The following is a 26,264-nucleotide window of genomic DNA, read 5'->3' as shown; positions in this document are numbered from 1 at the left end:
AGTATGACACTCACACAAGTGGCGGAAAATCAATAAAGTTTATACACTACACACAGCTAATCGCACGCGATCGATGACCACCCCTCGTGACGTCATTCGATAGTATTGATTTAATCCACCCATATTCTAAAGTTTCTATTGTCCTGGTATCTAAGTATGCCGAGGAAAGCTTTTGGATCTGGAAAACTTAAGGAGCGGGTTGGAAAATCTTAAGGAATCAAGTGTCCCGTTCTGCTTGATGTTTCCAAACCTTGTTGTTTGTGTTCACATAACTTGCATGATTAGATACTAGTGTAAAAGCAGGTATACAGTCTATCGTAGTACTAGCTAGTAGTAGGTATGCAGTTTTAAATTATAATGATAGGGGACTGTCAAACAGTTTGATAATAATGTTTATGAAGGAAGTATTCACGCGTAGCGAGCATTATCAGCGCAGCGGAGAGATCTTCAATTGAGTGAGTGCGGTTCACTTGGGAATCCGCCTACGCCTCCTAAGCACTTCGTTAACTTTGCCTGTGTTAATCTGTACGACACCTCCAGCAGTGCATAGTCGCCTAGTTGTCCCGGTTCTGTTTATCCGAAAGTTTATCCCATTTTGTCCGAGTTAGACCCGTCTTATCAAAATGGATTATCCGCTTTTCTGTTTATCGATTGCACTTTGTTTAGGATATATTCAATGTTACGGTCAAAATTATTATTACGAAAACCATAAGTATTGTGATGATTTGTCTCCGTATTTTGGTGATATAGATTTGGATACAATTTCTGGAGTTTGGTATGGAGTGGAAAAAATTCCACACGCGTCTAAGGGTGAATATAGAATAGAGCACACCAATGAGTGCTTCCACATCGAAATAAAGGAAACTGATGTCCAGGTAATTATTTGCATTATTAATTTTTACTGAGCGAGCTGTATTTATTTATCTATTTTGAGTCTAAGTAGTTACATTTTTGATTGCCGTTGTGAATTCACGTAGGTACGAGAAAGTATTATTTTACGATTCCAATTTCAACATTAACGATCGAAATTAGATAGGTATTTGAATAAGTTATTTGTCAACGTTGTTATTTCACGAGTGTAAATTAAAAATTTATAACACCCCCTACAAGTGAAGGTTACAGTAACTAGAAAAGAGCTGATAACTTTCAATCGGCTGAACCGATTTTCTTGGATTATTATAGCTAAGAACACTCTCGATTAAGCCACCTTTCAAAAAAAAAAACTAAATTAAAATCGGTTCATTAGTTTAGGAGCTACGATGCCACAGACAGATACACAGATGCACACATCAAACTTATAACACCCCTTTTTGGTCGGCGGGGGTTAAAAAGGACTATAATTTTTAACAAACACGTAACGGGTTAATTAATTCTAAAATATTTTTTTTAAATCGTAAATTTTGTCAATTTTTAGATCTGGAGAGTGACCTCGTACCCAATACTCGTAGGCTACCGACTTTTTCCTCTCGAAAATCAAAGAGTTCCCACACAATTTTTGAAACTTAAATTCACGCAGTTGAAGTCGCGATTATCAGCTAGTCTAGTAGCTATCAGATAAAAGAAAAAAATTGCAAATACCAACTAAGTAATATTTACAGTTACAGATTTAGCAACAAAATAATTTTACACAGAAATACGTCCAAAGTACGGAACCCTCGTACCCGAGCCCGACTTGCTCTTGACCAGTTTTCCTTTTTCGAAATCGAAATCGAACGTAATCGAAGGTTGTGAATTTTACTCTAGTTAAAGTGAGAATATGAAATTTAATTAGTCGTTAGTAAACAACCCATTTTAAATAAACCGAGCCAAGACATCCACCGTTGCCATATCCGGAATCTGAGGTCATGATGAGTTAATTGGAAGTTAAAAGAGCGATGTAATAGTGTCATAGTAATACAGCACCGTGCTGAGAACCTTCAATTAAACGGTTGACTCAGCGTCTCGTACAAAAATTAGAGATCAAATATAACGTAGTGTCAATTGGGCAGGAAAATGTTAACCTATTTAACAGGGCTCTCTCCGTCACTCGTTTCATACAATCGTAATTCCAATTTCATTGGAATATTAAGCAACCAAAGTCCATGAAATTTTGCAGACATATTCTAAAAACTAATATCTGTGTCTGTGGTGTTTTAGATTTTTCTAAAAATATGTAGTTTTAAAATTACAGGGGCTCAAAGATTTGTATGAAAATTTTAAAGACCTCGTAACTTTGAAACCGAATATTTTAACAGAAATCTAGAAAACCACAGACATAGATATTAGTTTCTAGAATATGTCTGCAAAATTTCATGTACTTTGGTTGCTTAATATTCAAATGAAATTGGAACTACGATTGTATGAAACGAGTGACGGAGAGAGCCCTCTTAAATACCCCTACTTACTTCGCTCTCTAAAGTTTATGGTACGAATGTGAATGTCCAAATCTGCATCCTTCGATGGGGACAATGCTCTTTTAGAGATGTCGTATTTGCATTAGTACATATTTCATAAGGACAAAGCAAATGTGATTAAGAGTACGTAAAATTCGTACTGTACGAAAGTTTATTTAAAGAAGTTTGAAGATTTATTTTATTTATTTATTTAATTAAAGACTTAATAAAAAATTTGATAGATATCTAATTTTTCTTCGAATATTATGTATAGTGTATATATCATAAATATTCTTAATTCATTTCAGCCTACACCACCAACGCCGTATCCACCTCTAACAAACTACCCTTATGTTGATCGAACGTATGGATTGCCGGAGCAATATAGGATAAGGCACTTTGTATTGGAATGGCGCGAGGGGCTTTGGCAGGATAACTATCACATTCGAGTGAACACGTCCCATAAGGGATTTTGGCCCACAGACGTACCAGATAAATGTAAGCTAATCTTGTTATTGCTAAGAAGTAAGAAAGTAAGAATGAAACCGATTTTTGATAAAGTCGCTTTGGGAAAATTACCATCGAGAAATGCCCCATTTTTTGTTGGCTCAGTTAGTTAGAGTTATACTTACTAGATAACTTTTGTACCTTCTGAGCTAACTTTAAAAGAGAAAGGGAATGTGAAGCCTCGCAGATGATCACCATGTTTCATTTTCAAAAGCGTTTACTAAGATACCTAATTCAAAGTCAAAATTATTATTCTGTGCACATTCAACACTTTTTGAATGTATTGTCATTGCAGTATGGTAATTCTTTACGCCAAAGTAACAAGGATTCCAATCATGCCCAGAAACCTCAAATTTTATATTATCTATATCTATGTAAGAAATACAGGAAATCAGAAAAATTTGGAGCTTTCTATGCTTTGATTTTGATTCTACTTATGAGAATTTGTGATAGTTAATAATTTTAATGCTTCAAAAATTTCAGCCGTCGACAAAAATTACCGCTTCTTTGGGGGCGTCATCCAAGTGCTGAAGGTGGCACACAATCATCTGGTACTCAACTTCTGCATGCGATTGCCCAACTCTCAACTCTACAGCGTCGTGTTGTCCAGAAATGAAAACCAGCTCACTCAGGAAGATCTCTCAAGCATACACAGAATCTTTTCTATGAAGAATCTATCAACATCTGCCCTGAAACGTGTGTGTGAAAGTTCTAGGGCTAACCTCAATATATCAAGCGTTATGCTTATCGTTGTGTGTATGCTTATTTGGAGATCTCGCTAGTATTCAATTACGTATAAGATTTTTAATGTCATGTACCTACTTAAGATTTATTAGTCTGAAAACTAGAATATATTATGGTCAGTAGGATATATGAAATATTTATTAATAAAGGTATTTTTCTATCATGCCATCGGGGTTTTATACATAGTTGTCATTAGGAGAATCCTACCCTTTATATAAGTAGCAAGCTTTTGCCTCCGACTTCGTTCGCATATTCTAACACAAAGCACGTGGGAATAATGTAGCAATCTTTCAGTGAAAATGTTAAATTTAGTGTTTGGTGGAATAAATTGGTAGGTAATTAATATAATTTTTCTCCGTAATACCTACTATTCAAGGGCTATTTTCTGGAAAAATAAACGTAAGAAATCTCGTATTTCAAGATATATTCTAGACTGTGTGCTAGTGGAATGGATCTCTCCTAGTAAGAAAGGAGAGCTCTGCCCAGTGCAGCGTGGCGTTAAATCTTTTTAGTTCTAGACAGTGGAAATACTTCTTTTGTACCTACTCATAAAGATTGAGAGGCATATGGGTGTCTTCCAGTTTTGCCCAATCTAAGGATTAAGCATACTGATTCATCTTTCATACCTACAGCAATTGCGTAGCTAAATGCGGAATATTACCTGAACCAATTTGCTAATTAAATACGCTGCGACCGACGCCTTGTACCATACTTCCTGTGGTACTCTAAGCGTCATCATGTTTACTTCGTTACTACCGTATATCTTACTAGCCCCAGTTTTCGTGAGTCGTACGCAATGTCTCTGTGGAGAGAGTATTACGTGGTCCCATAGAGTCAATATGGATGATGTCTTCGGGCTGTGGTACGGTGTTGGATATGCCCAGCATAGTCCTAACATACCAAGCGAAGTTGGGTGCATCTCTCTGTTTATAACTGATGTTAACAAATATGAAGACAATTGGTTCGACTGGTCCGTAAGTATATTTTGTGCTAGCAATTCTTGTATGACTACTCATTACTACCTCATTAGAATTATTCACAGATTTATCTTTAATTTCAAAATAAGTAGGTACCTGAATTTATTGAAGGTATTTGAATGTCAATAGAATAACAAGTAAGTGTAAATAAAACGTTATCATTTGCATAATAAGGTCAAATCTATCATAATATTATCATTAATTATGCAGAAAAGGTTAGGTATACAAAGGAAATAGGTATATAAAAGAAGATGAATGTGTGTGCCAAGAAGCTGTGTTTATATGCTGTGGCATTTGAATAATATAATGCAACTGGTTCAAGAGCTCGTAATTATGATTATGATAGGTACGCACCCGACATATTTTTACAGATTCAGCGAAGTGGCTATTCACCTAGAAATAATTGGCGGTCTTCTAAAAGCAATCCTTGGTCAGAAAATGACATGGCGGGATCGTGGTTGGACGGTCGGTTAAAAAGACAAGTTAAAAGGAGCGTCGAAGGGGAAAAGCGTATACGTGTGTTATGGGATGAGGATGGTAATACGTCGGAACAGGTCTACGTATATTATGAAGAAGAACCTGGTCTTTGGACGGCGGAGCAGATGCAGCCATCGGAAAAAGAATTAATATCTAGAGGTATCGGTTTGTTTGTTCCTGTGATTTTTATTTTTATACAATATGGCATATAAAAATTACCCGCATATTCTTAATTAGATAGGTACATTAATTTCCTCTATAGGCTTTGTATCAGTTATCAAAGTTTTTTATAAAATGACTCCCAGTAGAGTACGAGGAATTTACGATTGTCAGACTACGATCATTGCAATCGTTATTAGGTAATATCAATATCATCACGTGCCCTGTTCGAAACGGTCATCATACGGAAAGCTTCTCTATTTAAAACCGCCCCTTTTTAACCCCCGACCCAAAAAGAGAGGTGTTATAAGTTTGACGTGTGTGTCTGTGTATCTGTCTGTGGCATCGTAGCTCCTAAACGAATGAACCGATTTTAATTTAGTTTTTTTTTTGTTTGAACGGTGGCTTGATCGAGAGTGTTCTTAGTTGTAATCAAAGGAAATCGGTTGAGCCATTTGAAAGTTATGAGCTCTTTTCTAGTTTTCTTATAGAGGTTTTTGTGTCGGGGTTTTTTTCAAATTTTGAGTTATTATCAGTTCGAATAACTAAGCCCTTTCCATCCCATTGCATCATCTAATACTTTGAGTTTTTGGCGACCTGGGGCTCGATTACGGTAAAATGACAGCTACAGTGTGATGATGGCAATCACCTCTGAATCGCCGACACTTGCTCATTATTAGCTGCAATGTATTGTTGCGACAAGAATACCATAAATACCGCCAATCAGAACAATTGCGATTATAATAATGATTGATGCAAGTTTTCCGGAATTGACCTACTGGAATCCCTTTGCCTTTCTTCCAAAAGTTCACCATGAATACGTGGCTTAAGAGTATCCCTCTCGTTGTATTTTGTTTCCAGACGTATGGTATCCGGACGATCCACCTCGACATCCGGGTGTAATCAGAATAATAAAGCTCACCCCACACATGCTCATACTAAACCATTGCTCCGAGGTTGGGAACGGTGGTATATTTTCTTTAATCCTTCGAAGGTCATCGACAACTGTACAGAGATGGGAGTGGTACCAGTACCAACAGCAGTTCTATAAATTTTACTTGCCTAATATTTACAGATTCTACGCGATATGTGCGGCTGGTACAGAAATAGGCTCTTTTGTTATTGTTTTATTTTGTTTTATAAGTTTGTTTTTAATATCGTGAAGTAAATGATTTAAAAGCAAAATTCTGTGCTTTGTTTTATTTTCTCCACGAAATCAGCAAATACATAGTAAAATTCTATTACTCGAATACCAGTAGGTCTGTACTGATTTGTATCTCAAGCTTTATTTGGCATAGCGCTACAATCCTATGCTTATGAGTATAAACTGCTAAAAATTCCTGTTCTAATATCTTAAGGTTATCGGAAATGTTCAACATAATAAGATACTAATTGGTTATACCTACTTTAATATATGTACATGAAAGATAAATAATAATTATACACACCACACTACACTAAACTGAAAATGGAAGAACGTACCTAAGTTCTTGGACACAACGCACACCTGCGGAGAAGGGCGGAGCTGAGGCGCAGCATCTTTTTTGATAACAATTTTTAAATAGCCTAACGAGCCACGTCCGAAAAGGTGAGCAGACGATCCAAGGCGAAGTGGGATCAACAAAGTCCTGGCTAATATCACATTGGAGATCAATGATTCTGTACTGTGTTGATGAGGGTGGCATAGTCTCTATCTACTGAAAGCTGTCTTATAAATTCTGACTGAACAGGTTTTTTGAGTGGATGAGGAAGGCGGAGGATCGTTTATGGTGGCGCGCTCTTGGGAAAGCCTTAGATGTCCAGCAGTGGACGCAAACAGGCTGATTGATTGATTGGGGTTTTTATGGTAGCTAAAAGAGTGTTATCAGAAAGTTGTTATCAGAAGTCGGTTAGAAAAAGATAACCTCAGCACTATACTCTGTTCTCTGTAGATATATGCGTCAATAGAGAAAAGTGCAAGTTGATTTATAAACTCACTAGATTTATTTATGACTAGCTTATGCCTACAACTTCATCCGCGTGGCCTACACAAATTTCAAACCTCTATTTTACCCCATTATTGGTTGAATTTTCAAAAATTCTTTCTTAGCGGATAGTCATAATAGCTAAGTATCTGCATGCCTTTCAGCCCGATCTAATAATACATAGGATCGGGCTGAAATTTGATTGATGTAGTCCAAATCAAAATCCTTTTTTCTGCAATTTGATATTGCATAGCAGAAAAACGTAACACGCAGTCAGTATAGGTAAATGATAAAAAATATAAATATCAAATACACGGTTATAGGTACACGGGTACTCACGACTTTTGCCGCTCTTCCCCACTACCAGCTTTCACTAGACGGGCTCTACCATTAATGTCTTCAAATTATCTAATTGATGCGCTAATGTTGTTTTTGAGGATGTAGTGCTTGACTTGCAACCTTTGATCTATGACAAGGAGGCTGGGTTATGCCTCTGTATTTCGGACAGGAACTCCCAGATGAGCAAATTATACCAATTAACCTAGTAGGTAATTATGACTTCAGATAATAAGAGTATTAAGTCGCTTCATCCGGTTTATGACTGTTAATTATTGTGCTTTATATTATGGGTTGGTTCCTACTTGTCCTTGTAGTTATCTAAAAGTCATCGGATTATTTTAAGTCTTATAGTGTCAGAAAGTAGACACCTATATGATCCTATGGCTGCGGTCCTTCAAAAGCCTCAGTTGTACTGGTAGAGTTTTTTACAAAACCGATTTCATACTTGACTTTTTTGCTATGAAGTCCGATTGTGGAACTCGAGATGCTCTGAAATTCTTCTTGAAGAGGCAAACAAAAGAAAAAAGCTCCTGATAGGTAGTATTTGCTTACAGCAATTATTTTATTTTATTTTCTAGTTATTCCTTTTACTTACACTAGCATTTATTTAGTATCACTTATTAATATAAGTATTTAATACCGTTTTTTTTGTTGTGTTCGTAATAATTGCCAGGTTAAGGTTTCTAAACGACATTTTTTGAAAGCTACAGAAAAGCGATTTAAAGTTTTGTTTTTCTATAAACAAATCATTGTAAAAACTACTGAGTACGTTTGAGTAAAATTTATAATATGAAGTGGCATTGTCTGCCAACTACCAATCTGCAGCCCGCGATTGGCCAGCGTGGTGGACTAAAGTCAAACCACGGTAATATTATCTATATATTACCGTGGTCAAACCCTTCTCAGACCCGTGCTCAGTAGTGAGCAGGCGATGAGTTGATGATGATGATGATGGATTAGCATTTGGATACAACACGGACCACGGTCTCTCTGTGGTCCAGTGGTACAACTTTGATTTGAGCATTTTGTAGGAACTCACGAGAGCCCCGCAGATTTAAACGGGACTTTACAAAAGCTTATAATTTTATTGTAAACTAAATGATACCCACGTCTTTGTTCGTGCAATTTCGGGTATTCGATTTTTCCGGGATAGTAATAACCTATACTTACTATTTATTGGGATGCAAGTTGTCTCTGTACCAAATAAATAATGCCAGACTCTTAAATATGGTTATCCAAAATTCCATGGGAACTCTTTGATTTTTCGAGACAAAAGTAGCTTAATATGTTCTTTCCCGGGCTCCAAACTATTTCTGTGGTACCTCTCTTCAAATTCTTAAATTCGGTTAAACGGATGGACCGTGAAAAGCTAGCAGACATACAGCTGCACTTTCGCTAATAATGTTTGTTAGTGTAGATTATTCTAGTGTGTTCTATTTTTTCTCAGATCGAACTAGATCTGCAAGCCGGACGGGTGGCGCGTGATAGAGTCGGGTAAGTATTGATACTCGTATAATTTATAAGTTAGATTTTTCTAAAAATTTGTAGTTTTAAAATGACAGGGGCTCAAAGATTTGTATGAAATTTTTTAAGACCGCGGAACTTTGAAACCGAATATTTTAACAGAAATCTGGGAAACCACAGACATAGATATTAGTTTCTAGAATATGTCTGCAAAATTTCATGGACTTTGGTTGCTTAATATTCAAATGAAATTGGAACTACGATTGTATGAAACGAGTGACGGAGAGAGCCCTCTTAAGTACTTGTTTGTATTGATGCCAGCTATTGATTAATATATATAGGTGTTATGTGTGGCCGCTATTTTGGAAAAAAGTTAAGTAGCGGACTACTAGGTAAGCCAAAATCTTCAAAGCCCTTTACACAAATGATAATATAGATACGTAGATAGATACCTAGTAGTTACAATTTAAACATAAGTATGGTCTACTCTACCTACCTGTTTATTTATGAATATGATTATTGTATTTATGCGATGGTTAAAAGTTTAAAAGTCTAAATAGATTCACGAGTATACTCAATATTAATAGATATATTTTTTAAATGGACATAAAAAATATTTCTTTTAGTTACAGCACTTTGACTGCAGCTGGATAACAGCAATTGGACGTAATTAGTTTACATCCCACTCCCATAGTAGTAGTAACAGTCGCACGCTATCAACCCGACTATCACGCGATACTTTGCACCCGAAAACTTGTCGAAAATTCGAAAATGTACCAAATATTTATATTGCTATCAATTTTTGCACTTGCCTATTCTGCCAGTTATCAAAGATACGACGATAGTTCACAATATTCGACTTACACCACGGCCTCAAATGGTTATAATAGCCAAAATCAGTTCCCATATAAGACGAACTATGGCAGTGACATCGGGACGTTTTCAGACTCTAGTAGATACCCAAACACAAACTACAAATCAGTGTATTCGACTGGAAGTTCAAACACTAATTATTACCAACCAGCGTACAGTACACCCAACTATGGTCGAAATTATGGATACGGCAAACAATACGGTCAAGGTGTCAGTCCATATGAAGTCCCGTTTGTGGGATATAACACGGATTATTGTGTGAACCGTTCGCCGCAACATGGAATATCTGTGAGCGACCTGGGTGGTATGTGGCATGGCGTAGAGATGATCCAGCACTTGTCTGGAGACCCTGGCGTCGATTATGTGAACAGATGCATCGTTATACATATCTCGGAACCACAAGAAAAGGTGAGAAATAATATTTTGCTTTTCTTCGGTAGGTTTTTTGCATGTCAAACACGATAATAAACTAAGATCACTCTTCCTTTTCTATGATTGCATCTTATGCCACTAAAACCATTTTCATCTTCCTATCTATAGGTATGCCTAGTAGGTATTTGTCTCACTTTCAAGTAGGTAGAACCTACATTTGGGGCTATTCAAAGGCTAGAAAAATTAATTCCTTAAAAGCCAGCAACGCATTCGCAGATCTTGTTGTACTAAAGATATTCATAAGCAGCATTAATTTATTTATTATATTAAATGACTCGCTAGCTCGCTATAACTATTTAAAAATCCTGGATTTACTATATGTATAGTTTACACAAACTAATCCAATGGACTAACAAATTCAAATTCAAATTCAAATTATTTTTATTCAATTAAACTTTTACAAGTGCTTTTGAATCGTCAAAATAATCTACCACTGGTTCGGAATGCTGGTTACATTTTGGTAATTGGACCGTTTGCCTCTCATTATTTTCACCCATAGTTTCAGAATATTTACAGTGAGATTGTTCTATATGTAGACGCTAGATAACCTTGACATGTGTGCGTGAATCATTCTTGTAAAATATTAGATATAGTAAACGCGATTCATAGGCATTAGACACCTAGGATATAGATGCGTTCGGCATTGTTAAAAACAATCGCAGAATTTTGTTTCCACTGGTTTTCTCGACATTTGACCAGCGTGGTGGACTATGTCTAAACCCTGCTCGTTCTAAGAAAAGGTTCGTGCTCAGCAGTGAGCTGGCGATGGTTTGATGATGATGATCGGCATCTGTTACATAAGCACCTATTGCTACATATGCTACACTATATTTATTGAAAATTTTGTAAATCAATCTATCAAAAATACAAATATATATATATTTCATCTTCATGTACGTGTGTCTAGCATAAGATGAAGCAAGAAAATGTCCGAACTTCGAGCTAACAATTGCAATTAGTTCACAGTTTGATCGTTGCGACAAATACCAATTTCAGCCAATGTTGCTATAGACTTAAAAAAGTACGATAGGCGGATAAAATTACTCATAAACTGTACTGCTGTAGTATTTTGATTGACGTCACTTTACCATGGTACTTTGTTACAGAGCCTACTTAATTATAGTATCAAGTATCTACCTACTGGCAAATAATAATTTCCCATGGCATCTAGGTAACTAATATAAGAAATATTATAATTTTTCACCACAAATTGGCTTAGTAAAGTAGTTAGGCATCCAATAGGCAAGACCTTTAAAAAGCATCTAGATATATCATCATGTAGGGATGCATTAACCTATGTCAAAGGGGCGACGTGCCCCGGTTTCACAGTCCTAGTCGGTGCAATTTACTGATGCAGAAAACGAGAAGTTTATTGAGATTTACAAAACTTCCAAATTTTCCGGGGGATTTTCCGAAACAGTGCTTTTATACACACCTTGTCCTAAAAAACAACCAAAATAATCAGCCAAATTTGGTCGCGCCGTGCTCAGGTGATAATCCTCCATACAAGCGGCAATTGACTTTTATTAATAATATAAGTAGGTATCTATAAACAATGCTGAAATTGTACGAGGATGCTGAATCATTCGTAATTGCCGTGTATTAGTTTTTAAATGACATATGGTTATTCTCAATTGTTAGAAATCCGTCTGTATAATTGTGTCATGACGTCATATGTGTCCCCAGGTAATTTTTTAAGATGAGTGGAACCTCTACGCGCCTGTTAGGCTAAGGGTCAATCGTGATAGCATCGGCAATGTGAGTCAGAACACAGAAGCGCCCGCGCATGCCTCTACCGCCAGTCTAACTCTTATCCGCGCATTATTTATACGCTCGTGCTATATGCCGATACAAAAATAATATTCGAAAACCATAATTCGCGATGTGTGTTTAAAATTTACGTGTGCAGAAATGGCATTACAAGGTCGCGCCTTGTTAAGACTTCCGTGGATATGTCTTCTGTTTTTGTACACGTGCGCGGACGAAACTGCTAATTCCACAAACGTTGATGATAAGGTGACCTGTGAGAGAGACCATGAGTACGACAGTTTGGATATTAGGAACGTGACAGGGAAATGGAGCGTAGTAGAATTATATATGCATCTGAGCAAAGAAGGTGTCAAGAAATACCAAACTTGCCCTACGATCACTGTGTGGGAGACCGATGAAATACCCCATACTACTACATTTGGGGTAGGTTTTTACGTAAATCAATTTAATGTATCACAATAGCGTTTATAATCTGTTTAGGATAGTAAATAAACGTACAGGTTCAATACTGAAAAGATAGTAAGATCTAACGAAGGATTAATTTTTGTAACGTTTGAATTTATTGAGTTCCAACAAGGTTCCAATGAAGAGAGAGACATACACATTCACATTGAAGGGTGTACATTCAAAAATCTTGTCTACCTATATAATTCCAGTTAGGTAGGTAGTGTTCTTACCAAACGAATTCTGTTGGGAAAATCGATGTTAAATGTAAATAGGCGGAGTGGAGTTGAGTCGGAGTTTGTTTGTAGATACTTACCTATGCCTAGGCTCATCGTTATGTCCTTGGACATGCCGCTGAAATTGGTATCATCATCTAAGCTATTGCCAGCTCACTACTAAGCACGGGTCTCCTCTCAGAATGAGAAGGGGTTGGGTGTACCACGCTTGTCAAGTGCGGTTTTGTAGATTACACACCTTTGAGGACATTATGGAGGATTTTCAGTATACAGGTTTCCTCACGATGTTTTCCTTCACCGTTAAAGCGAGTGATACTTTAATTCCGAAAAGTAAGAGCGGTGATGATAGCCTAATGTTGTCGGCCTCCTAGTTGGGAGGTCCAGGGTTCGATCCCGGGCACGCACCTCTAACTTTTCGCAAAATGGGTATTCTGAAAATATATCGCGAAAGACGCGCCTGTATTTGTCAGTAGCTTCAGACCTATTTACTAGAGGCTGATCTAAACAGTCGTGTAAACACAAGGCCTGACACAATTTAAACAAAACGCGTCTTCAATTGACCGGTCTGTTGCGTAATGTGAAGACGAATATCTTATACTTATAATAAAACTGTAACTGGACGATTTCTGTACATTAAATATATTTTGAATTGAAAATTTTTATTGGAGGAACTCAGTACACCCTTAAAGGAGGGTGTACCTGCACTGCATGCCACCGCAAGCAATTTCGCTCTCACCAGCTGGGTGCCTGGTGCATTTCGACCGCCCGTTATGCTCGTGGCACCAATTCCCTTCGGCGGTATTCCTACTAGATTTTCAAGTCGTAGAAGAGTATACTTATATACAAAATACCGCAATACATTTTTTTAAATACATGTTACACTTAGTGGAAGTAATTAATTCTATCAATATCATTTCTGTGATTCCCGGTTTCCCAGAGCGCTTGTTGATATGATTTGCACTATCCGGTAGGTGCGGCCCTCATATCCTTTCGAATGATACATGAACCCACGACTCCCTCATCATGCGCAGAATTTGTGCAATCGGTTTTGTATTTAAGTGTTATATTTAGCTCTGTTGCGGTATGATTCAAAGCCAAATCCATACTTAATATTATAAATGCGAATGTGTGTCTGTCTGCTACCTTTTCACGGCCCAACAGTTTAACCGATTCTGACAAAATTTGATACAGGGTTAGCTTATGTCCCGGGGACGGAAATAGGCTATTTTTTATCCCGGAAAGTCAAAGAGTTACCACGGGATTTCTAAAAACCCATCCGCTTAACCGATTTGTATGGTACCGACTACCGAGGTAGCTTGCGTCCCTGTAATTGAAATAGGCATTTTATCCCGGAAAATCAAACAGTTCCCACGGGATCTTTAAAAACCTTAATCCACGCGGACGAAGTCGCGGGCATCCGTTCAAAATATTTTTATTCAATTAGACTTTCACAAATACTTTTGAATCGTCAAGAGCATCAACCACTGGTTCGGAATGCCTTTCCTACCGAGAAGAACCAGCAAGAAATTCGGCGGTTGCTCTTTTCAAAGATTTTATATTGAAGGACAAATCCACGAACCACAAGCAACAAACCAACAAACAAATTGTAATGGATGAAAGTGATGAAATATGGGCAGTGATAAATTGTAACAATCTTAACAACTAACACTGAAATAATATTGTATCTATAAATGTAGGTTAATAACTTATTAAACTTTGTCTAGATGGCAAACGACCTGGAGGTTAACCCCCTTCGCCCACGTAGGTTGCACTTGACTCATTCAGCAATGGATAGGTCAATATAGATGACCTACTTAATCTTGTGAAGCCAAATTAATATGATCTCTTTACGAAACATAATTTTGTTACCTACTGTATTTTCGTGTATATGTATCGGATACATAATATTCTGCTTAGATAAATTTTATTATCATACTGAGTGATGTGTTCAATTACATGCTGAAATTTTTATCCAAGTTTTTACGGGATAGAACGCTAAAAACCTTTAGAGAGAGACAATCCGAGTATAAATTCATACTTTAATTGAAATATTTTATCACATCCACTAAACTATTTATCAAAAATTAAAGTCGCTTAATAAGTCGAATATCTACGGAAATATCATCATCATCACCAATATCAACCCATCGCCGACTCATGAGCACGGGCCTATTCTCAGAATGAGATTAAGGGTTGGCTATAGTGCACCACGCTGACCGAGTCCAGATTGGCAGACTTCACATACCTTTGAGAACATTATGGAGAACTCTGAGGCATGCAGGTTTCCTCACATTTACACCGATTCAGAATTAATTGCTTCTTCTGAAGATACTTACCTGTGCACGATGACCCATTAGGTAGTTCATGTTCATGTGACATTAATTTATACCTACAGCTAGGTATATGCACGATAATTTCCCATTATAGTCTTGTTATCAGTGAATAGGTTCAAAGAATAACGATGGTTGAATAACTACTCCAGTCTCCAATTGACTCAATAAAGCTATGCAGCATCGAATCATATCCTACAATGCACTACGAGAGTTGAGGTGCAAAATATTTTCGTTTTGTCAATGCGTGTTTTTATTAATTTGTCTAAGTACTTAGTATTTTTTTTAAAGGCATGGGAACATTATTTATTGCATATCTGATATAATATACATATAGGAAATGTGGATTCCCCAATTCAATTACAATAGAGTTCGCATTACGTGTGAATTTCCGTATTTCCGGTGTATTTTCCTAGCGCGAGCTTCAGAATTCTCCATAGAAACCTAGTTTGGTTCCATTAACGTTTAGAAGGAAATTTCTGTGGTTTGCTAGATTTGTGACCAGGTACAAAATTTTATTTAGTTTGATTGGTTAATATTCAAATGAAAACCAAACTACGTTTGTAGGTACCTATGAAGTGTGCTACGAATAAACTCCTACCTCCTCTAGCTCTACTGATGAATAATATAATATTATCATACCTACAGGGTGTTTGGTAATTAGTATATAATGACGACACGTACCCATGCTACTTTGATCTGATAAATACAATGCTGAAGTAAAATGACGAAATAAAATTATAAAAATTTCCATACAATTTTTTTTTATGACCAAGTTTTCATGTGCCCTAACTAACTGAGATCGTTGGCCTCGGCTTATCTAAAGATGGCCAACGATCTCAGTAAGTTAGGGCACGTTAGGGTCATGAATACTTTGACATAATTTTTTTTTTAAATTTTGTATTTAAATTTTTATAATTTTATTTCGTCATTATACTTCAGCATTGTGTTTATCAGATCAAAGTAGCATGGCTACGTGTCGTCATTGTATACTAATTACCAAACACCCTGTATGAATGGAATTTTTCACTATCAGCTATTTTGGACTTATCGGTGTCCATGTGAACATGTTCATGTGGTTTGTGTGGTAAATTAGTCGTTGTAAAATTTTATAAGTACTATTATGTATATTTTATACAGTAGCCAGGCATTTCAAACCACGCACTACAACATAAAACATTCACCTAGCAGGTAAAATGATTACCTAGGTACATTACGATTGAACATTGTTCTGTTGTTGTGACTGTGCGAATCAACGACGTTAATTGAAGCAGGTATTTTATTCCATCTGCTCTCAATCAATTTTGATGTATAACAGACAGCTGCAGTAATAGACAGATAAACAAATAGGTACCTATCTATTACCACAGCTATTACCCGCGTTCGTCCGCACGGGTTTAGATTTCTAAAACTCCTGTGGAAACTAACTTTCCGGGATATAATATAAAAGCCTTATGATTTTAAGCTCATTTCGTGGTTTAACAACATATTATATTATATCACGGGTACAATGTGTACATACCATGATTAATTTGCTGACTTTATTTGTTGATATTTCGACCCAGTTATGGGTCGTGGTCAGCAAATTAATCGTGGTATGTACCCGTTATAATATATTATAGAAGCCTATGTCTCTTTCCAGAACTATATTCATGCAAAAAATCTCGTCAATCCATTGCACATTTGCGTCATGGTTGAAAGATAAACCGACAAACAAAGAGTCTTTCGCAGAATATTAGCAGGATTTTTATACCTATCCTAGGTTATTGACTGACTTACACATCTTCATCGTACAAATCAAACTGCTAGGTAAAGAATCTTAAGATTTTGCATACAGGTTCCTACTAATAACGTCGACTTCCATTAAAAAAATTGTTGTTGAAATTCCGCCCTAGTGTGAGCCGGTCAGCTAGTAGTAAATACCAACTAGCTAAACTCGGCCACGTTTAGCTGTGGATCAGTCTAATATTATTTAATTATTAATAGGGATGTAAACAATACGCGTTCCCGTGGGAACTTCGAGATAAAAAGTACATAAAACACTCTTACGAGTAGGTATTGGTATTATACAGTACGACAAGGCTCTTTTGGCACTTGAATGAGGGCGCTGTTGTAGCTTTATGCCGACACAGTGAACTATCAATCAACAAGTGCACTTTTCAAGATAGCGGCCTTAGTTCCGATTTTGACCACGCGCCAAAAGAGCCTTGTCGGACTGTATGTAGAGACGTTGTGTAAAAAAATGTCAATCCATTGACTACTTTTCGTGTTTTTCGGGCACAAACAATGAATTTTTAACCCCCGACCCGAAAAGAGGGGTGTTATAAGATTGACGTGTGTATCTGTGTATCTGGCTGTGGCATCGTAGCTCCTAAACTAATGAACGGATTTTAATTTAGATTTTTTTGTTTGAAAGGTGGCTTGATCGAGAGTGTTCTTAGCTATAATCCAAGAAAATCGGTTCAGCCGTTTAAAGTTATCAGCTCTTTTCTAGTTACTGTAACCTTCACTTGTCGGGGGTGTTATAAATTTTTAATTTACACTTGTGTTTTATATGTAGATGTTTATCTTTATTGTAGCCTTCTACGGAGCACGTCCAACTCTATCACGTCCAGAGCATTATGGCCAAGTTCAACCAGCAGCATCGCCACCTGCGTTTGCTTTGGGACGAAAATGGACAGATGACAGAATACTCGCTATTCTTTCGCAACGAATCCGCTGGATATTGGGAGACATTTGATAAACAAAATGGTATGTAATGTTTTAACAACGTTAGTCGAATAAAAAGCTGGCACAAAGTAGTTCCCTACGCAATTGTCACGCTTGATAGAATATTATGCCGTAATAGGCCCGAATGAGAGGAAATCGTCGGTACTTGGTAAAAGTTGATTAATTGGGGGTTTTCTGTCTCTCTAATACATAGTTTACTTTAGAGTCGAGCGAATGGAGTTCAAGGCGCCACTGACGGCACAGACGCTTGATTCGAAAGTCCACTGTGAGACTTAGGTATCCCAATCTGCCGGGGGATTCAGAACACTCAATTCGGTAAGTTCGCTAGTAGGTATAACATCTTATCAAACGATAACGTACCGAATCGAGTGTTCTGAATCGCCCGGTTGATTTGATTTCAGCCGGTCCGGTTCGGTTTGATCCGGACTATTAAATCCTAATCATTTCGAATAAATACGTAGTTTTTTTCTAAATATATAAAAAAAGCTGACTTACTGACTGACTGATCTATCAACGCACAGCTCAAACTACTGGACAGATTGGGCTGTTAGGCATGCAGATAGCTATTATGACGTAGACAACCGCTAAGAAAGGATTTTGAAAATTCAATCCCTTAAAAAAATAGGCGTTTGAAACTTGTACCTATAGTCCAAGCGGACGAAGTCGCAGAAATAACCCAGTATTGTCTTAAAAAAGAAACAACAAAAACAATGGTAGAAAAGAGTAGATAAGGGAATAATAAGGGAATAATTGAATTCATTTTTGAAATGCTTTTCAGGGTCCCTAGCGTCCCGTCAACACTATCAACAATTTACCGGAACGGTGCAAGTGTTGAAAGCCGTGAAAGATCATTTGGTTCTTAACTTCTGTCAGCCTGCATCGAACGGGGCACCTCCTCAGCTCTACTCAGTACTTTTCTCGAGGCAACCTGGCACCATGCCGCAATGGGCCATCAACGCAGTCCATAACTTACTTCAAAACAAGAATTTGTCTATAGCCTCTCGTAGAATGGTATGCGGCAACGGCGCTACCAAACCGATTTTGAGTCTGTTTTTTTCTTTGATTTCATGTCTATTAGCGTATGTTAGTTTATCGTAATTCAGGAGCATTTATGAAACAAATAATACTTAACAAATAATGAGACTTTAATGACGTAGATATTATACCTAATGATATTAAAATGTTCAATTAATATAGAATTGGTGCCTAAAATTAATATACTTATTGCTGCATATAATTTAGGTGCAAGAAGCTTGCTTGGTTTGGCTTTACATTTTGATAATCTGACGAGTGCTGACGACGCATTTAATTCCTATATAACATAGTATCTACTTAGGTACATTATTATATTAAAATGGAGTTGAAGGTATAACCGATATGTATAAATTATGTGTATTTACTTTAGTTTTCTTAATTAATTATATTTTATTTTTGTGGAAATAAAGATTGAATAATTCAAAAATATATTGTCTTCCCAAGAGAACTCCTGCCATTCTGTGATGAATGGAAAGGGGTCACGACCGTCAGCAATGAGGAATACGACTATAAAGAGAATTCAATGTAGGTATAAATTAATAACCGACTCACTTATATTTTACGAACATCGAACAATATTTAACATTACTACAGTACAAGTATTTTCAATTTGTACATAACTAAATGGAATATTTTAACTATCTACAAATCATCATGTTTAGTCGGAGATATGGTAGGTATCTACCGAGGTAGGTAGGTAGATATATTTTATTTTCTTGGTTTTGAAAATAGCTGTTGTTCAGAAAGGCAATAAACATAATATTGCTTTAGGTAGATTAAAATCTACAATCTGTTTACAGAAATAAATGATTTACTTTGTGATTTGCTTTGTGTAGATAATGGGTAGGTATTTGCTATGGATGCTGTATATTGTGATAACATTACGTAGGTATTTACTCTGACTGACAAAGCTCGTAAAGTCGACATAGTTCGGGCAAATGCCAAGGGCAGAGACGTACATATTATATACATTGTTACCTCTATGCCGAATACGTAGAGTCCTTACAGATTTGTAAGTTTATACCTACCTACCTACCCGTTTATGTATTTGTTTAAGTGCATGAATCAAAGGCCACTGAACCTATTGAATTAAACTTACTCGTTCGGCAGCATAATAGGCTGAAAATACTGCACCATTTTTAATGAAAATAATTGGTCCAAGTATCACGGAGCCGGAAGAATAGATTAGAGATTTATTTATACGTCCACAGGTCCAGATTTGAACTAAGTAGATTTAGATTATAGTTTAGTGTACAGAGATAATTAGTAAGTAATGAAGTTTTAAATATTTATAAAGAATTGGTTTTTGTAACTACTTATTATTGAAAACATTTTTATTTACTTATATGCAAATAATTTAATAATAAATTTTATAGCACATTTTTAATGCTATTTTCATTTCCCATAGATTATATTAAAGAATTTCATCTTGCTAGTTGCTACCCATTAGTTTTCTCCCAAGTATATCCAATTACTTACGTGGTTGAAACTACCTAGTCTTTGAGTTGGACGGCAAATGTATTTACCTGTGATCCTCCCACGCGGCTTTTGCCTTTTACCGGCAAAGTATAAAATAAATTATTGGAATTTTATGTTGAAAGACGAAAACATAAGACAAACATACCATAACATAAGAGTGGGCATTATCTACTGATCATACTCAACCATATTTCTGTAATAATATCATCAATAAAAAAAATCCTTTAAAAAAACAAGCTATCATTTCAACCATGTACCTACATTACTTATGTACATGGGTTAAACTTGTACATTACTTATGTACATGGTTCTTATTTGAACGAATATATCAAGACAAATCCAACGATTCCAAACATGACGGAGTTATGTTGAGAAGTATGGCCTATGGCCACCTCTCGCCTCCATTATGAGACTACCTCCATAGACTATGTTGTAGCATTGTCATCGAAGTCGCATAGAAATATTTGTTCCCAGCTCAATCGTTTGGCGGGAACTGATCTGTAATTCAGTTGCAATATTTAATCACATATCAACGCGGCAAGTTATAAAAAAGCTGCTCAGGGAATAACTTTCATAATGTAAAAAATAGTACTTACCTATTAATTAATTATTCAGTGTTTTCGAAGAAAGGGTCTAGCCCGATAAGTACCTAAAGAGAATCGGTCTCCAAGTGGCAATCTATATTACGCAACTTATGTTTCAATATCGACGTTATTTTATATGAGTTTCAGATACATAAAGATTCCAAAGCTTTGATTTCTAAGTATGCGTTACGGTATGTCTACGCTACGCCTCTACGTCGTAGCTGTATTCAGAACTTGTAGGATATTAATATGTTCTGAAAAACAGCTACGCCGTAGCCTATTAGGGCACCATAGAGGGTTGTTTTACAGTACAGTTAAATCCCGAAATACGAAATTAAAAACTTTTCAGTAGGTATACCTGCGTGTTCTTATGATTGATATCTTGGTACTCTGGAGTAATACCATTTACACATTAAAAGCGAGAATCCAAAGAATGCCGTCTCGCTACAAACCCTCTCCCAGGGGGGCTATGACGTCATTACCCCAGTGCCTCTGACATTTTAGCCTTGGTGATACCGTTTATTGTAAATTGAACTTTAGGACAGAATCTTAAAGTTGTTAATCTAACGAATTTTGAAGAGACCTAATAGTGTTTAGTGGTAATAAATTGGATTACAAAATGCTTGTCGGATTAGTACTTACAACTCTCAGAAGCTTCGCGTATACGTGCTACGGACAGTTGAACTTTTGTTCTCGCGAGTAAGTAAGTAAGTACGTGAGTGTATAATATAATTCACCACCTTCACCACAATGGTCACACTACTATCTAAAAAACTGGTCAGGTTCGAGTTGGACTCGCACACGAAGGGTTCTGTACCGTCGTGCAAGAAATAACAGTTTTTATTTATTTTTTAATGTTTATAGCGGCCATTTTGTTATTATTTGTAGTTACAGTAGCAATATAAATACACATTTTGTGAAAATTTCAACTCTCTACCTCTTACGGTTCATGAGATAGAGCCCGCTGACAGACAGATGGACGGACGGACGTACGGACAGCGGCCCACTACTGAGCACGGGTCTCCTCTCAGAATGAGAAGGGTTTAGGACTTAGGGCATAGCCCGCCACGCTAGCCAAGTGTGGATTGGCAGACTAAATAAACACACACCTTTGAAATCATTATGGAGAACCCTCAGGCATGCAGGTTTCTGCACGATATTTTCCTTCAGCGTTAAAGCAAGTGATGTTACTTACTAGCTCCAAATGTTAGAGGCTCGGGTGTGAACCCCCGACCTCCCAAATAGAGAGCCTACTAGGCTATCATCGATTTTTACATAAGTAAGTTTTTTATGTAAGCTTTAAACGTAATTATATAGTGTAAATCGAAGTGAAAGTTTAAGTAGGTTGCGGACTAAAATCCATTGGATTTGGACAGCTTGACCATCGCTCTTGATGTACATTGACTAAAACTCACAGAAGCTTTATGATAGGTTGCAAGGTGAAAAGGACTATCACTACAGTATAAGGAGGCTAGAGAGATACAGTACTCCGACGCCTGTGATCTCGTGGTAAATGATGACCTTAACGACTCTAATGGGTAGGTCCCGGAATTGCTGGGGCCGGCGGCGTCTTGGATCGCTTACCTACTTACCGCACGATGCTCTGCCTAGATGGCTTTATCTAGGCAGATGTAAGGATGTAAGGATTTACAGCTCTGTGTTATTACTACCATCAGTCATGTTTGACATGGTATGACAATATTCTTTAAAGATCTTCTCTCTTAAAGGCTAATCAAATAATGTGGTCGAATAAGTAAAGGTCAGTACCTATTATGCCTATAGTATATATGTTCCTATTGGTCGGATAGTTATACCCGGTCTAATTAGAAAACTAGAAAAGAGCTGATAATCGTCAAACGGCTCAACAGATTTTCTTGGATTATAGCTAAGAACACTCTCGATCAAACCACCTTTCAACAAAAAAAAACAAAATCAAAATCGGTTCATTCGTTTAGGCGCTACGGTGCCACAGACAGATACACAGATGCACACGTCAAACTAATAACACCCCTTTTTTTGGGTCGGGGGTTAAAAAATATGACTTCAGTTGCCTTTCGTTACGTGTAAAAATAAAATAACCATTCTCAAACAAGTGAATTAGTCTGAAAAGTATTAGAGCATTGTGACATTGAACGGAAAAATGATTGTTTGAAATACACTGGATAGGGCTGTGTTTTACGGCCCTGGCATATCGAAAGGAAGTCTATGTCCACAATAAAATCCGATTCAAAATCAGTAGGACCACGTGAACAATTAAAATCACTATCATAATTCAAATTGAGCCTCGATAGCTCAACGGTTGAGGAGCAGACTGAATTCCGAAAGCTCAGTGGTTCAAAACCCACCTGGCACAAGCTTTACGCTTAGTTGGAGGGGAAAGGGGAATAGCATGCTAATCATGACTAATACTCCTCTTTTCCCGTGCTATGGCTTATATTCTTTATAATTTAAAAAAAAAAACAAGTGTTTGTAGCGATGTTAGTGTAAGTAGTATACGTTCATTTGATTTTGATTGTGATGAATAAAGAAGAGATGGTAATATTTTACTCTCATTTAGTTGCGCACCAAAAAAATTATCGATATCGATTACCCAGTATGTGATTTCAATCACTTGGAAATTGCCATCTCGACCTGTCGCAAACTCATTATTTTAACGTGTCCATTATTTTAGCGATAAGGGTTTCGTGGTTAGATTAATAATGTTGATTAAAAATAAAAACTCCGTTTCAGTTCTTAGTTATAAATAAGTTTAATAATTTAATTAATTGGGGTAATTTTTTTGTATGCTTCTAACTTAATCTCTAAGGAAAAGATATACATAGGTACGTACGTAGGTATATGTATAGGTGGGTAGGTGTAACCACAAAAAGTTTGAATAATAACATTCAATATTATATTATTGAATCGATGCTTGTAAATAAATCGGATATTTACAGCAACACGTAATTTACATTCGAACATTTTTTTAACATATACCGTTACAAATTACAACATAATTGGTACTTTCGAGCATTGAAGCATATATAATAGACAGACCGTTCATTTGCAACGTTCTGGCAATAATTTAATGATTTCGTACGGACTCGAGTAAATAATATTGTCATCTTTATCAAAGGCAAGACCAAAAATATTTTTCATACGGGCCACAATCTCCAGCGTGTTACTCGTTTTATTAGCAACATAAATACCGTCTTTGGCACTAAAATAGGCCACACCTTTATTGTTAACTTCAATAGCTCGAAAAATTGTAGGCTCTCCGTAAAAGATCCGATGGTCTGTATCATTCTTAATTCTATACAAGCCAGTCTCATTTGTGATGAAAGTATCATCATCCCCATCAATTACAAATTGATATATTTTTTCGTGAATATGTCTTTGATGTTCAGTTTCGACACCATGTTTCCCACGAATACATTTGTACAGATGCTGATTTGGATAGTTAATGAAGTAAAGATGATGCTTGAAGAACATGTCCCAAATATTATGATTGCTAACGATTTTTTTGACTGTACTGTTTGGTTTGAGATGTTGCTCATAAATACCATCACTGCCTCCGAAGAAAATGATATTATCTTTGTTGTCGACTGCGATCGCGAATCCATTTTTCACATCTGGAACGTCTTCGTGTTTTATATGATCTTTCTTTATGTAGCCAATTTGAAATGTATCTTCAGTGTCGTTCCCAATGTTGTAACTGAAGAAAACTTTGTGTTCTTTATGGTCGTAGGCTAGCTGATATGGGCGATTTAACCCCATGCCTATTACAATTTTTTTATGAGGTTTATTATTTAAATGTACTTCTTTACATTCGTTGTTTGCTGGATTTGCACGAACAACCACAATTAGGCACAATATTAATTTTACTATCATTGTGTACAGTTTTTTTAATATTTTTAGTGAATTATGAACTGAAACCACGTTCGCTGCGGCCCCACGATATATCACAATAATATGATACTCAATCGCAAACATGAGCCTGGGGATCAATTAGTTGTAATCGATTCAATGGGCGTCTGTTATGACATTGTAATTAGATAATGGAGGATTTCATAAGCATACATAGGTTATAACCGTTTCAGTATTCTGGAATGATTTTCCTACTCTTGTACGCCATTGTTTATAATGCCCGATTTATATATTTTTTTATAATTCCTGATTTATATTTTTGTTTATAATGCCTGATTTATATCGTTATATTTTTCCTAAATACTGCTTAGATGATAAAAAAAGGTAAGTAAGTTAGTTAGTTATTGGCCACCATTTGTAGAATTTTCTTTTACCGTAGCAAATACCAGGATTTCATAAGTGAGAGGAGTTTGGTCGTAGGCGGAAGAGGAGGGAAGGGAGGGACCGATTTTACTCCATTTGTAAGAGGGTTGTTCCCTCTCATTGATTTCACCCTATTGCTACGACACAGTCTAGGAAGAACAGTCATTTATTTTCATATTAATAATAATATGTCGAAGCGAGTCATGAATTATAATCATTGGTCATGAATATTTTTAATCAGTCCAGTTATTTTTAACAGGTAGGTACTTATTTTATTGGACGCGACATACTTAAGTAAATTTTGTAATATTCGTAACTCAGTTAGTTTGTTTCGTACGTTCCTTTTTTATAATAATTAATTAATAATTATACATATGCAGTTTGACCAAGTGACGCGAGGTCTCTTAACAGTAAGTAACTGTGCCCACCACATCATGACATCAGCGAAACTGACCTAGTGGTAACTTATAACATTAAAGAAAATATAAATTCTATTACTTGTTCTATATGGTACGTAGTTCTCTTAATTAATTATAATTAATTATCATATTATGATGGCGATGTAAAACGCTGTTGTGATGCTCATTTTTCTACACTGTTAATATAAAATTCCTTTTTGTTATACCCGTAAGCTTCCCATTGGGTGGAGTTCTGAGCCGTCTATATTTGCGAATATGCTAAAAATATAATATAACACCCACTTACACTTATTTTTATAGAATGTTTGAATTTATATATAATATCTAAAATATTATATCTTATGGGAGAATTTGTGACGCTACACAGTTGTCTCAAACGTTTAACCATTTCTTGTCTACTTTCTTAAAAAATACCTATATTAATTGAGTATTATTCCTTATATTGTTAACTGGTCCTTTAGGAAGTTTTCAATGTATGCCTACTACGAGCTTAAAATCGATCTACCTTTTATATAAGTACGTATACAAATTTGGCTTTAGCCTTTTAAAATATTTTTTAATACAGTTGCTCAAAAAGTGGCGTATTGCAGGGACGTATAGCGTTCGGGATGTGGGCTATTACATACTCGTGCTTTTTTTTTGCCTTTCCCGCACTCGTGC

At 36.4% G+C, this 26,264-nt stretch overlaps 4 protein-coding genes across 7 annotated transcripts; 3 read left to right on the top strand and 1 right to left on the bottom strand.

Annotated features, from left to right (window-relative positions):
* The first annotated feature begins 282 nt into the window (after window positions 1–282).
* LOC123864203 lies at window positions 283–3,788 on the top strand. Its single transcript, XM_045904479.1, has 4 exons — window positions 283–293; window positions 444–875; window positions 2,681–2,870; window positions 3,363–3,788. The coding sequence occupies exons 2-4, from the start codon at window positions 624–626 to the stop codon at window positions 3,659–3,661; spliced, it is 741 nt and encodes a 246-aa protein (XP_045760435.1). The 5' UTR covers window positions 283–293; window positions 444–623; the 3' UTR covers window positions 3,662–3,788.
* A 282-nt stretch (window positions 3,789–4,070) lies between these two features.
* Window positions 4,071–6,415, top strand: LOC123864202. Of its 3 annotated transcripts, none has more exons than XM_045904478.1 (3): window positions 4,071–4,597; window positions 4,978–5,242; window positions 6,098–6,415. In XM_045904478.1, exons 1-3 carry the CDS (start codon window positions 4,361–4,363, stop codon window positions 6,397–6,399), a joined length of 804 nt encoding a protein of 267 aa, XP_045760434.1. In that variant the 5' UTR covers window positions 4,071–4,360; the 3' UTR covers window positions 6,400–6,415. The 3 variants fall into 3 exon arrangements, with proteins under 3 accessions (XP_045760434.1, XP_045760433.1, XP_045760432.1); XM_045904477.1 differs by having other exon boundaries at window positions 4,073–4,597; window positions 4,972–5,236; XM_045904476.1 differs by having other exon boundaries at window positions 4,076–4,597; window positions 4,972–5,242.
* A 2,571-nt stretch (window positions 6,416–8,986) lies between these two features.
* On the top strand, window positions 8,987–19,239 carry LOC123864200. Of its 2 annotated transcripts, XM_045904474.1 has the most exons (4): window positions 8,987–9,033; window positions 9,630–10,284; window positions 17,668–17,839; window positions 18,597–19,239. In XM_045904474.1, the coding sequence occupies exons 2-4, from the start codon at window positions 9,775–9,777 to the stop codon at window positions 18,914–18,916; spliced, it is 1,002 nt and encodes a 333-aa protein (XP_045760430.1). In that variant the 5' UTR covers window positions 8,987–9,033; window positions 9,630–9,774; the 3' UTR covers window positions 18,917–19,239. The 2 variants fall into 2 exon arrangements, with proteins under 2 accessions (XP_045760430.1, XP_045760431.1); XM_045904475.1 differs by lacking the exons at window positions 8,987–9,033; window positions 9,630–10,284 and adding an exon at window positions 12,073–12,501 and having other exon boundaries at window positions 18,597–19,233.
* Window positions 19,240–23,738: 4,499 nt separating this feature from the next.
* On the bottom strand, window positions 23,739–24,915 carry LOC123864703 (ommochrome-binding protein-like). The gene has a single exon (XM_045905326.1). The coding sequence runs from the start codon at window positions 24,886–24,888 to the stop codon at window positions 23,956–23,958; it is 933 nt and encodes a 310-aa protein (XP_045761282.1). The 5' UTR covers window positions 24,889–24,915; the 3' UTR covers window positions 23,739–23,955.
* Between the last annotated feature and the right edge of the window lie 1,349 nt (window positions 24,916–26,264).

The sequence above is a fragment of the Maniola jurtina genome, chromosome 4 (assembly GCF_905333055.1).
Source record: "Maniola jurtina chromosome 4, ilManJurt1.1, whole genome shotgun sequence".
NCBI lineage: Eukaryota > Metazoa > Arthropoda > Insecta > Lepidoptera > Nymphalidae > Maniola > Maniola jurtina.
Note: the sequence above shows the minus strand (reverse complement) of the source record. Positions and strands in the feature narration are given on the sequence as shown.